The sequence below is a fragment of the Lineus longissimus genome, chromosome 5, assembly GCF_910592395.1.
Source record: "Lineus longissimus chromosome 5, tnLinLong1.2, whole genome shotgun sequence".
Classification (NCBI taxonomy): domain Eukaryota; kingdom Metazoa; phylum Nemertea; class Pilidiophora; order Heteronemertea; family Lineidae; genus Lineus; species Lineus longissimus.
Window position 1 is genome coordinate 7943401 of NC_088312.1, and position 14129 is coordinate 7957529.

General features: G+C 38.6%; 1 protein-coding gene across 15 annotated transcripts in view; it reads right to left on the minus strand.

Moving 5' to 3' along the window:
- Positions 1-386: 386 nt before the first annotated feature.
- The window catches only part of LOC135487843 (synaptotagmin-like protein 4), a 72364-nt gene continuing 58621 nt past the window's right edge, over positions 387-14129 (minus strand). For 11 of the 15 annotated variants that reach the window (XM_064771949.1, XM_064771950.1, XM_064771948.1 and 8 more), the window contains 9 exons: positions 14009-14053; positions 7868-8052; positions 7409-7511; positions 6921-7082; positions 6453-6518; positions 6013-6033; positions 4532-4725; positions 4043-4251; positions 387-3589 (listed from right to left, as the gene is read on the minus strand). In XM_064771949.1, the coding sequence (XP_064628019.1) occupies positions 3453-3589; positions 4043-4251; positions 4532-4725; positions 6013-6033; positions 6453-6518; positions 6921-7082; positions 7409-7511; positions 7868-8052; positions 14009-14053 (1122 nt within the window). In that variant the 3' untranslated portion in view covers positions 387-3452. The remainder of the gene's footprint in view (positions 3590-4042; positions 4252-4531; positions 4726-6012; positions 6034-6452; positions 6519-6920; positions 7083-7408; positions 7512-7867; positions 8053-14008; positions 14054-14129) is intronic. The other 4 variants (XM_064771954.1, XM_064771960.1, XM_064771956.1 and 1 more) reach the window with 3 other exon arrangements.

Consider the following 14129-nt stretch of genomic DNA (forward strand, 5'->3'; position numbering starts at 1 on the left):
GTCCCATGTACCCAAGATGTACCTGATACAGCCCATACTGGTCTTCATAGTTCGGTTGTGCCCGTTTCCAAGAGCACAGCAGAAGGTCTACAAAGGACAGAGGAGTCCCATGTACCTGGGATGTGCCTTTTATCATCTACCATAATTCATCCGATGCTATCGAAGGGACTTGATCCCATGCTCAACTATTGAAGTGCATAGTCTAATAGTCCTCCTGGATTATCACAATCAGGACATGGCAGAGGAATGGGACAACCTGGGCCAGGACCACGATCACGACAATGCAGGGACATCACACTAACAGACTATGTCCCAAACTTTCAGACAAAGTCTGTGATAACAGCGATAAACACCATATTTTTGGTTATTTTCAATTTTATTTCACCAAAAACAAAATATATACAAAGTATACATGACTTGTGTCTCTTAGATATTAACATTCAACAGGTACATTGTAGGCGTATTAGATTAAAACAAAATGGGAATAGTAACTTTTTGTCAAGATGTTTTTATCATTTAAAATAATAAATCAAAGAATCAAAGAACAGCAACTGAAACAAAATCAAGAAAAAAATCTTTAAATCTTTACTAGTCTAGTGTTTTTGCCTCACATGCCTAGGCCAAGCATTAAATTGTGTTGGTACAGCCTTGCTACACCTGTCAACAAGAACCAAATCCGAATAAAACAAGGCCAGTACCCCCTTCAGGAAACTGACAGCATCACAAAAACAACTGGAAATATTTGTCCCATTTACTTATGACATCTTTTTACCAGCTATGTGCATAAATCTGTCCATCAAGTTCTATTTACGATTTTATTTACTATTTTCACCAATAAACAAGAAAACGATTGTCACTATTGCCTAATAAAATTGATCAGGAACGAATATTTGAAACCTATCACCAAAATACTGAAGGGTTTTCTCACATTTTGCTGTATCAAAATGGAGTTTGTTCTCAACATCATATTTAAGTTTTAGTAATTTGACATAAAAGAAAGTTACACTTTACAGTAATAACAGGTAATTAGTCACAAAATAGGTGTTGACATGGTTTTCAGCAAAGATGGTCAGCATAAGGGAGAAGCTAAAGGGCTTACGCTGTTCATCAAAAATTAGAAATTTGTAATTGAATTTGAAAATTTCCTATCGTGTTAATACATACTGAATATGAATTTCAGCAATGCCATTGTGAAGACAGAATATAAAAGTACTGTAAATACCAAGTTTCAGCAAATTTGCATGCACATAACTACACAAGGGTGTTGTATATTTCCATTTTCCTGAGCTACCAGTAATGAACATGAACGGCGTACCCCTTTAACAACTTACTTGTTGGCATGTGCTGAGCAACTTTCAGGACCCAAAACAGATCATGTCCAGTTCCGAGGTTAAGTTTCGAAACAGTTGATCAAAAGCACAAAGATTCTTAGATGCAATGTACATCACAATACTCATTATACTTCCTCATGACACTATTATCTACAATGTTAACAAAATTTTGTTACAGTGAACCTCGTATCATTATGCAACTAATCCTGAACAGTTAACATTAAACAGTCAATAAAAGCCCTATGAATGCTACATAAAAAAGCTATCAACAAATTTGAACATGAACACAAATAGTTTCGTCAGCTGTTTGTTGGCTAAGTCCGTGATAAACGTGTATGAAATTCCTTCAGTCATTCAAGAAGAGATAAGACCACTCATTAATTGAGCAAGGACCACGATTTTTCCAACATTGCTATAGTCTAATTATGTCTAATTGCCTACCTCACAATCTAATTACTTTCATCTATTTCTTTTGGTTCACTGTAACAAAACTCGACCTTTTTTTACTATTTACAAATATAGCATAATATTTACACAACATGTTATAAAAGGCTAATAGAACAATATTTTAAACGTGTGAAAGGTTCACAGTGAAAGACAATGGGTGTTGTATCACCAAGACACAGCTGAACCAATGAAAGACCAAGAAAAGTCACTGAACGTGATATTAACTTTGCAAAGGTCGTATCCAGAAAATTTTCAACTAGAAATGAATTACCCAAAATAGGGTCACCAGAAATTGCTAACCAAATGGTCACATCAATAGTTTATGACAATTCATACTTGTAGAAACTATTCAGGTGTCCCATATTATTTTTCAACAAATGTTGCCATTGGGCCTTAATCCAAAGTAATAATGTGGGCCGGGCGCTCACAAAGGGGTGGTCCATAAAAAAACATGTCGGACCGTTCTTCTAACTTTCAATATTGCAAATACAAAAAATGTTTGGTCTTTAAATGGTTAGCAGCAGAAAAATCAAAGTAGTCCATAAATAATCATGTTCTCCCCTCTCTGAAATCCTTTGAAAATGAGTCTCAACCGCAGGTCGTGATATCAAATACCTCCTTTTATGGACAAGCGACTTGGGTTGAGAGCCATGCCCATCTCAGCAAAAGCATCGGTCCGACATGTTTATTTATGGACCAACCCTTTGTGAGCGCTCGGCCCACAATATGACAGGAACTTCAACGTAGAGTACATGGAACAAAACTCCGGGAACAACATATGATACAGGGCAACTCTCCTCATTGAGAAAGTAAATCCTTCAAACTAATTTTGGAAGCTATATTTTTATAACAAATTGAAAGGTCAGTTTTCAAAATGAGATGCAGAGTATGTACATGTTTAGAAAACCACCACTTTAACTAACATCACATTATTTCTGTTATCCGTTTCTAAGTATCCATATACAACACATATTCGTCAACTAAAATTTTGTGATTTTGGTATACAGCTCATTTTGAAAACAAACTTTTCAAAAAGATAAACAATGACAGCCGCTGGTGTGACTGTACACCCGAAATCTGCTTATAATACAGAGTACAAGGAATGTATTCAGGGTTATTCACCTTTCTATCAATCTTGGTCATTCAAAACCATTCAAATTATAACCCACCGTTGCCCCATCCTCCAATCGAAATCGAATATAGTGAGCTTGTGCAACCCCTGGATAGGCCTACGATTTTATTCAGCTGAGATTCATATGTCACTCGGGCATGTTACACAAAACATGAGTCGTCATTGAATATAGTTGTAAGTCTAACCGGGCAGTTTTGAAAGCTCACTATATTTTTACCTAGCACTGTCCACATGACGATTCATTAGCGATGTTTAGGAACATACTATGTTACCAAACTTCGACTCCAACGTCATGGCAACGTTAAAAAGCTTTAAAGAGTAATTAAGATTACATAAGAGTTTTATTTACTCTTGATGGCAATGTTGACATTAGGCAACCATCTCAAGGTTCTTACTGAAATATGTATCACCAACCTTTGGCTAAAACTAAACATAGTAGCTGCATCTTGAAGTCAGAATTAAAGTAAGTTTGGTAACTTGGTGTGTTTCTAAACCTCACTAAACTTTAAGTAATTTAGGCACTCAAGTCTCTCATTGCCATCTCAGTGACGCCTGTCCATATTTGGGCGTAACATGATGCTGCCCTCTACCCAGACGTTTGGTCGATCCAGCATCCCTCTCCAAATTGAGACCTCCTCGCCCTTTGCATCCATCCAGTCACCCAGGGCATTTGGGGAGGCTGAAAGGAAACAACGACTATAAGAGTTGCGAAGGTAAACATTGACATTAAGGAAGTATCGAGCAATATTTGCAAGAATATTTTCACCAGTTAAACCTTGTCGGGGTTGTAACCTGTCAAGGCAGCTTGATCACTAATGTACCAATGTTACTCTATGACACACTGTGTGTAACTGGGAAATAGAACTTTAATAACCTTTTATACAAAAAAACACTAATGGTGACAGTGCATGTCACTGCTATTTCTATTTGGTGCCAATGATAGCTAAGGGGTTCCGACTTCAGCCAGTTAGTTCTACAGGACTTGATGCAGTGAAGGAGCACTGATCTATAAATCTCCAAAGACAACAGTGCTGCCAAGTAGGCCTACTTTAGGTCTACATAACTGTCTAGTGCCTTCTGGAACCCGCACCACTAGGCACTGAAGACTCATACCAGAAGGAGACGAACTCACTTGGTCCCATATTGAGCCTCGTGCCCCCAAGGAACTGGTTACTGCTAATCCTATCATGATCCCAGACGGTCAACTCGAGGCATTTCATCGGCAGATCCTCCAGTGAGACGTCATCAAATTTAAGGACATGGTTCCATTTTGGGTTACAGTTCTTTTTGATCGTTGGTGTCTTTTGTTTGCTGTTGCGATTTTTGTTGGGCAGAAGGTACCTGTAGAAGGAGACAATGGGACTGCATTAGTCTTTGCAGATATTGGGATATTTGGAGACAATCTGATAAAATGTATTGATTACTCTAAGGTAAACCCCTTCATGTCACTTACTGATACCATTAGAAAGCATCAAGGTGAATCTTAAGTTTGAGCTGTAATTAGTTCATGGAGAAATCTGCTTGCCCATAACAGAAGCAACCTTCACCACAAATCTCAACTGATCATGCTGGTTGTTTTAGGAGGAATGAAACCATCACCACTCCGGACCATTTTGCTCACCCTTTAACAAACGGATCCGAATGGCCATTTGCCCTCACAGCAGTCAGATTCCTTGCCTCCTTCACGCAGCAGTGGAGCTCGCCCTTACTGTCCACCTGGCTCACGTCAACTATGTTCATCGCTTCCGGTGGGACAAACTTCATGGCGACGATCAGGTCACCCTTGTAGGAGAGGAAGGACATAGAAGGCTGTTTCTGAAAAATGAGAGTGAGTTGAATGAAATGGCAATTTGGCAAGTACGTACTTAAAGGTCAACGCCGTTAAAGATTTGAAATTTTTACTTGAATATGAAAATTTCAAATTGCGTGAATACGTACGGATTATCAATTTCAACAATGCCCTTGTGTTGACAGATGCACAAATACTATAAATATCAATTTTCAGCAAATTTGTATGCATAATAACTGTACAGCATAGCCATCAGAGACCATTTCACGTGAGAGGTATAGATGGCAATAGTAGGTTCGATAAGATAAGCCCTAGGATGGATCGATATTTCCCAACAGAAAGTACATTTTGATGACAGTAAAAATTTCTAAATATTGAAAGTTTCCCTTGTAAGTTAAAAGAACATATCTCTAATAGAGCAAGCTAGTTAAGCAACAGTTAACGCCCAAAACCAACACTACAAGATCTAAAACATTGTGCTAGACTAACAAGCTTTTGCTTCAATGGTGCTGAATGTATTGGCATCCACAAACTGACATCTAGGCTATTCTATTACAAGTAGCACCAAAAGAGAGCATACAAGTTATCTCTTCTTACAAGACATGATCGATACGTCTGTACGTGAGCTCAAGTAAAAGCATTCCCTAAAATAGTAGTGTCCAATGCACTTAAAAAAGGAAGGCATTCGCTAATCAGAAGAAATAAGAAATTTGGAATTTTTTTCTTTACATGAAGTTCACATGCATATGATCATCTGCCTCATAAGCCTAACAATCAAGTCTAAATCTAAGTATCTAAAACTGGACAATCGTGGACACATTTACGAGCAAAACATAGCAAGAACATGGAGCATTAGTGTTTTAAACATGGCCATCCAATGCTAGATAGCCAGCCATAAATTGATGTTAGAAGTGTCGTTAGATCAAATTGAACTGAACCCGAAACCACAAAGAATTTAAAGCATTCTTGCACTTTTGTAAGAAGAAGCATTTTCTATTGAGATTTCTAGACAGTACTGAGCACTTCTGTTAATATGGACATATGTCAATCACCATGCTTACCCCAATCATCAACAACCAACTTGGATTCAACTTTCCAATTATTCAAAATTTAGGATTCAGAATTTCAACTTGATAAATTCAATTTTCTTTGACAAACATAACTGCAACATAACGGTTTAAGCCATCAAAAGTTCCTTGGCTGAAATTCTTTAATAATAAGACAATATTTTTCAAATCTCAGGTGGTTGCTTGAAAGGGGTTAATATGTTGACTGACAGGTGCTAAAGTAGTTAAATAAATGTGATTGTTTACCACTGGATCATCACTGAGTTTCTGTTGATAAAACAACAGGAAATGCACAATTAAATGGTTATAATATTGGTCACTGATCAAAAATCTAAATTTCATGGCAAAAAAATCCCATAATAAAATACCTGAATGGACATGAAATATGAAAATGCTCAAACTGAAATCTGGTGCAACCTAATTTTCATATAATTTAGCATAAAATAATCGATTTCAAATTAAAGTCAGCTATATTTTAAGTACACCACCCTCTGTTGATCTTTCATAACAAGACTTACCATCTATTAGTTGTAAAAGCAAGATATGAAATATTACATTGTTAGAACTTATGGAACCAAAAATACCAATTAACGTGCTATAAATATGAGGCAACGTGACATGTACATCAAAATACCAAAAGGGATTAGTTGTGACGGGTTAAACATGATTTTAAATCAATGGTATACCTTCCCGAGCAACTTTTTAGGAAGATTTTGGGTGATTCGTTCCAAAGATGAAGTTCTCTCGCGCGGCTTCAGAAAACAGATAAATTGGTTGAAGATACCACAGGAAGACAATATGTGAAATTTGAATAGCATTGTGTCTCATGTCTGTTGTATTATGTATTTGAAGACTACTTCAAGATGGCTAGAAGACATAACCTTTTGATAAACATGATAAAGGATATATAAAAATGACCTCATTTATTGCCAAAAAACTTTAACCTTTACATGTGTCATTGAAATGGCCCTAGAACAGGGAGAGAATGTTCTGAATCATCTCTTCACCTATTATTTGACAGCACATCTGTCTGAAGAACACTCGATAAAACCATTCTCCAGCGCCAAACTTTTCGTAAGTCTTGGCAAGAATTTCAGACAATGCAACAATCCAACAAATTGAAATTATCGTCTAGTTTGCATCTTTCTACCTACCCTTTCTTGTAGTTGGTGCCACTCAGGGGTGGGGTCTTGGAACTCGTAGTAATCCATCGGCATCAAGACTTCACCAAGGAACGCATTGCGGCCGAACGTGTCGTTGTGCCAGACAGAGATCCAAAGGGTTCGACTCTCCAACTCACTCTTACACAGGGTGTACTGGAAGGAAAGGTAGAGAGTGATGGGCCTATCATATACAGTAAAACCTCTCTATTAAGGAGACCCTCGCGATTGACAAATACAGAGGTGTCCTGATAAAAGAGGTCAAATTGAATGGAAATAACCAAGCTGGGTCATTTGCCACTATGACCCTCTAGTGTGCCTGCTATGTTCAAACCGCAGATACGGGCAATACCTACATTACATGTAGTATGATCAGATATTGATACTCTCCCACTTAGTTTATAAGACAAACCACTACATTATAACCCGAGGATCCCCTCCTCCCCCACCCCAATCCCAAAAATACCATGGCTAGTGCTTACCCTGATTTGTTCCTCAAATTGTGGGTTTATCGTATTCTTCTTGACTTTTGATTTCCTTTTGCCCGTCCTGGTTTTGTCTGGTAGCAAGTATACCTTCACATATCTGAATCAGAGAAAATACAAACAGTCCTTTACAAGTGCACAATCCTTTTCAACGCCCTATTCGACCTGAGTAATGGAACTGTCAGCGCCTTTGATGAGGTTCCCATGTGCCCTTGTGGAAATGGAGAACAAAAATCCCTACACCGACTTCAAGACTGCACTCTTATGACTTCTACTGCTAAAAGATGTGGCCAGGCTTCCATGTCAAGACCAAAATCTTGAGGAAATGATGGCTATACATCCCAAGTAGTCTCATATACAGAACTAAGAATATGATGCTACTTTTTAATGCTTAGAAGCAGAAAACATGAGGTGAAATCCTCAAGGGTGCATTTGATGACATCGAGTCGCACTCACGGGTCTGTTCTTTTCTTCTTCGGGTCCGCTAAAGACAGATCCCGGCACTGTCGCAGGATGATGATGAATGTCCCTGTCTTGTAGTTGTAGTCTAAGCCAAACTGTATCTCACCCTCGACCGGGATCATACCATACAGGCCCTCTCCAGCATCGCTGTAGTAACTCGTGATGCTCTCCTTACTCCCCTGGAAGCAACAACACGAATGTCATTACAATGCTTAGATGAAACCTAGACCCTTTAAAGGTGTGTTACCTCTGGTAATTTCATCAAAGGGTGAGTGTTTCTGGAGGTATGGACATTGGGGAAATCATCATACAAAGGGTTAATATATAAAGGTCAGTCAGTATAACCAGTAGAAACATCTTAACCATTCTGAGGCCTGCAGTCACATATCATTTTCGGATCCGGATCTGCTCAGTCCAGGTTGTGAGACCAAGAGGTGAATGCAACTGGAGACTTGGTAATAATTTAAGATGTTGGAAATGATAGAAAGTCAAGAAGAAGGGTAGGTTTATACAATACATTGTCTCATTGTGACTGGTGCAAGGGAGACAATTATGATTGGACTATATACAAGGTATAACCATATTCAAAAGTTTTAAATTGATGAAGAAAACAGTAGATCATTAAGATAAATTAACCAACAATAACTGCAACTATAAAAAGAACAAACTTCATTAGAAGTAATAAGGGAATCATAACCAATTAGCAAATGAATGCACAAAGGACAATGAAATGAAAATGCATGTCAGAGTCATCCTAACAAGTTCAGTTTATCGGATATGAGTGACAAGATCCACATTCAAACAAAAGATTAAGACATTTCTCTGCCAGAATTGGAAAACCAACTTCTGGGTCAAAGTATTATAAATTTCATCAACTGCTGTTTGCTTTTCATGAATAGTGCATCAACTTCTCAATTCGGAGTGATCTTGATCAGAATATGGTACAATGGCAAGAGTGACATTCAATTCAAATGCTCTTTTTAGGATTGGAACAAATCGGAAATGAAATTGCATGAAGGATTTGAATATATTAAGGAGACGAAATTAAACTGTGGGCAACTGGATATGGAGACATTTACGGCTGAGGCGAGTGCCAAGATAGAACAGGCTAGAGACATTTGCAAATTTCTTCGAATTATGATCTTTTTGAAACATATCACTGCACTACTGCTTTCCAGATTAGGAGAAGGTAATCATTGGTTAGAATTAAAGGCAGTATGCAGACTTGTAGCTAGCTTTTTGGTCTAGGGGGAACAGAACAACTCCTTTGGTCTCTGTCAGTCTGCGAATCTGCAAAAAAATGCATGAAATCGAATTACCCTTGTATGACTAGTTTCATGCTGGACACTGCAGTGAAAAGGTTAACCAATTTTTGAAAAACCCTTCGGGCTTTTATACCCTAATATCATAACCCCTTATCATGGTAAGAAACCTGATTCTATAAGTATTCATGTCCACCTTAATGGACATCTTCCAACCAAGGATGCCGTGCGGTATTGTTAATTGTCGCTAAAAGACCCGAGCCACTGGCAGATGTTCCTAGCATTGCCATGGTTACTGAGGTTACTTTCAGGGAGGAGACCTTTCAGGTCAAAGCAACTGGATATGTTAGTGTAGATTGTCAACAGCGGTGAAAAAAATATTACTAAGTAGAAAATGTACTTTTATTGTTTGTAAACCCAGGGTGTTTGGTACCAAATTAGATATTTTTCCAAGAGGCGGTAAAAACTTTGAGATTTATGGTCAAGAGAAAGCTGAAGTGGTTGGGCACGCAAGCCTTGATAGATTGTTAGCAACTAATTTTGCCCATAATAAAATGATCTGCACATGCAGAGATATTGGAAAACAGAGCAGAATTGTGCTAAAAAGGTTATTAAAACGAATGAAGATGAAGTATTGAACATAAAAATGGCCCTCCACCAATATCTTGATGTTTCTGTATAGCCCTAATTGACAAATCACATATCGTAGAATTCTTTATTTTTGCAATAGAATAGCATATCATGTACCGGGTATTGTAGCTCCTTTCATAATGTGTTGGCATTGGAGATATTTTCAACATGCATTGGCCTTGCAGATACTTTCATAATGGCTCTTTTACAGATGATTTTAGTAGAAAGTGCAAAATTTGAGAAGCTATTCCTATAACTGCTCGATCTATGATTTGTCAATAGTTACAGCTACGAGGCTACTCACTAAAAGTAAATTTAGTCTACTACCCCTGGTCTTGGTTAGGGGACCAGGTGGTGAGGCGCCATTGTCACTATGCTGTCATGGAGAGAAATGGCAACCAAGTCAAGAGAAGAAACAAAACACATGCAAAAACAGGCGAGAATGCTGTCCATTGGGTTTCAGTGGGATGGGGTATCAGGAGAGACAAGAAGGAAGTACTCCCAATTCACTGATCTAAGACCGGTTCTTCTATTGATTTTAAGCTTGATATCATGAACAAGGTCATTTGATGCCATTCTACATATTCTATTTGGACAGACGTTGGGTTGGTTGACATCAAGTTGTTTGATGATCATGACATTATGTTCTGGCTTGACCTCAGTTTCGATTTTGGAGTAATTCTCAACTGGCCTTAGATCGGTGGAACACAGTATAACAAGAATTTGGAAAAAAATAAGTATAACACACATGCATAAAGAAATTGAAACAAATGATAGAAGGGGAAATACAGTGTAAACCTAGGATACAAAAGGCTACTGTTCTGTCCAAAAGTATCACCTCTTGCATTAGCCAATTGGTCCCAAAGTAATCTTACCTCTGTAATCAGGACACATATCAATAAAGAACAGATTTTGTCAATCCAAAGGGTGTCCTTAATAGGAAGGTTCTTCTGGGTGTAATGGGTTTTTGATGCTCCTTTAGCCAGAATAGTACATGAAGTTGTTCTTATCGATTTGTGGGGATTTCTTCAGATTAACTCAAAGGTATCTACTCCATTCATTGACAGTTTCAAATAAATCTATAATTGCAGGCAAAAGATACGAACTGGGAGTAATTTTCAAGATGATCGATTCCCCTCACAAACTGAACATAGAACCCCACCCGATGGAATCGTCCGCACAGCCTGATCAATCTCATTCGAATCCCTCAAGTCGATTTCATAAATCATTTCAAATTGGAAGTGCCACTTCATTGATGTCGACTTGATTTATAAAGGGTGTGGCGGAAATGTTCAATCTGCAACTGGTGGCTTATCAATCGCATGGAACAGCTACAGGGGGTGGGGTCAAGCACAGGCAATTAATTAGATGATTATTTGCCTCAGTAATATCAGAGGTTCAGATGTTATTCTGAATTTTTAACATGACCGTTAGCACTTTGGTCTTGATTAATCAGCATCCACAAATAGACACACCATCACACCCTGTTTCATTGTTAATACTGATTGTCTAGTGTCTCAGTGAGGCTATCATGAACCAGTCTTCTCCACCAAATTTCACGATTGAAACACTTTGGCCATAACTGTGGCCAAACAACACGAAGGAGTATAACTCTTCAAACTGCCATATCTCAAAAGTGGAGTCACGACTTCAACTGAACACCAACGGATTGCTTGAAAATAAAGCAAAGACACAAATGCAATGACTAGCTGGTTGTTCCCCCCAGGGCAACAGGATCTGATATGTACATTCAAACAATCCAATTCAAGTGATTGCCTTAACACTATTGTTGTTGCCTTAATGAAGGCGCTTCATGAATGCTGGGCTACAATGAGGAGCAGGGTAATTAAGCTTTAATGATTTATCTCAGTCATCCAGGAGTTAAATTATTCACATCGTGTCTGGCTATACTTCCATACGTTTCACTTCAATGAGAGCTGCATAATTACACTCAAGGCACTATCGATAATAAAGTGACAACGGGAAAAGGTTTTTGTGCAATAAACAAGTTTTTGCACAATGGAACCCCAAACTTTCTTCCATCAATCAACTAATGTGTATCATTATATCAGTTGATACACATCTCAATGCATTATTGAAATGATAAATCCCAATGCAGTCTGTGGGATAGCATATGCCGTGGTCACACTGGGGTTTTAACACGAATTGAATTCGAATTAAAACGTTGATACGTATTGGGGCGTCACACTCAATTCGGTTCATACCGATCTCAATCCGCTTTAACCAACACGGTTCTTAAACCGAATTGAATGCGAATCAGCTAATCCGAATCAACGAAACCGTATTGAGATTTCAAGTGTGACGCGCTTGATACGAATTAAGGTTTTCGATCGCACTGCGCATGCGCCCGGCGCATGGAAAGTGACCTTTGACCGCGGGAACCAGTGCTCCGAACTAGTTAACTGATGTATTTAAATGATCTCATGAACTCAAATCGTTTTTCGTTATGCCATAGAATAGGGAAAAATCAACTCCCTTGCACGTGACTTGCATTTCCATTTCCTGGCAAGGTATGTTGCCGCCGGTTCGTTGGTCAAAGGTACGCTGATCAGCAACATCGTCGCGGCGGGGTTTTCCCCGGTTTTGGCCTCGTTTTCGAGGGCGAGGCCGGGATTCTCCGCTAATAGCGACGGTGGTGTTGACTCGCTGAGGACACTCCTCTTTGACCCGAACTTTGGCAATAGGCATGGCCGGGAGATGGAAATGGTCAAGCACCTTACGCGATTTTAACTTGTTAATAATGACTGTGTGATACTGTGATATTATATACTTATATGTTTTGTACTCGTAAATTTTATCCTCCCATATGGGAGGTTAATAAATAATAATAATAATAATAATAGATGGCGCGTCGTTAGTATGCATTGAGTGTGGCGCGTTTTAAACCAATTTGAATGCGTATTCGGGCCAGTGTGACGCGACCGTTCAGAAACTGGATTAATCAATTCGTATTCCGGAGAGCGCTCTACGGAATTCGGTTTCAATTCGCATCCAGTGTGAACACACCAATAGTTAGTAAGAGCTGGGCAAGTGCTCCACAAGATCAAAGAGAAAAATGCTTGATAGTTGCCATGGAAGACTTCATTTCTCTTTCTCCAACATTAGTTCTGTTGCCATATTCAGTGGAGAATTGAATCGGTGCACGGATTTCAAACTGCACTCCACATTACTCACGCCAGAACTCAACTAGCAGTGAATACATTTCAATTATTCAAACCAACTCCACGTTTCTCCCTAAATGGATTCAATAAATGTACACTGGCTGTTATCAAATAAAAGGGTAACCTTATAAAAATATTCCATGATATTTCAAAAGACATGGTGGTCTACAAAGGAGATTTGATGGAGAGATATTTATCCAATGTGGTCTCACAGGAGGTAAAACAGTGTTAACACTTACAGGTCTTGTATTCACCTGTTAGAGGATCAAAACGGACGCTGATTTACATCCGAGTGGGTGATATAGTAACAAAATCATCTACCTCCTGTAGACATCATCAAAGGAAGAGAACGTGATGTGTTTAAGATAATCGAGGGACTGGCGAGTGGAGATTATGAGTTAGACTAAATCTCAATACAAAAAAAAATATGTTTGTCATCTTATATAGGGCTTTGACATGCAATAGGCTAAAAGCACTTTGTCATTCTTCTGTGGGTGTTGAAGAGTAGCAGCTTCCAACATCCATTGAACACTGAAGTAACAAATACATCATACATGCAGACAACATCCATTTTTCGACAACAAATATTACCACTAACATCCTCACCTAGAATTCAACAACCGAGAAGCAACATAAGAACTGAGAAGCAACATATAAACCTAGAATGCAACGTACAAACCTAGAATGCAACGTACAAACCTAGAATGCAACGTAACAACCTCAACCAAAAGCTGTGACTGTTCAGACTACATCCTGTACAAGCTGCTGATCATCTCACCTCACTGTCTGCCGTACATTTCTCTTTGTACATTCCAGAGAGGATGTACATCATTGACAGGTACATCATGACTGATTTTAATCTACTCAGCTCTTTTCATACTTTATCTTTGAGGGGTGGAGCGGAGTCAGAAATGTACTATTTTCAGTTCTGAATTAAAAGAATTTAACGTGTTTTTTTACTCTGTCCTCCGAGTGATGACTAACCGGAAACGAATCCATGGCAGACGTCTGGTGAAATGAACAACATTCAAACATATGATTGGGAATTCAATGGTACTCACAACAGAACTTGCATGGTGGATTGAGGAGTTGGAATCCGCATCACTCTGGGGGGGTCAAAGGTCAAATGTTTTTAAAATGACAGTGCAATCGTAAAATGTGATATGCGAGTTTTATTGCATG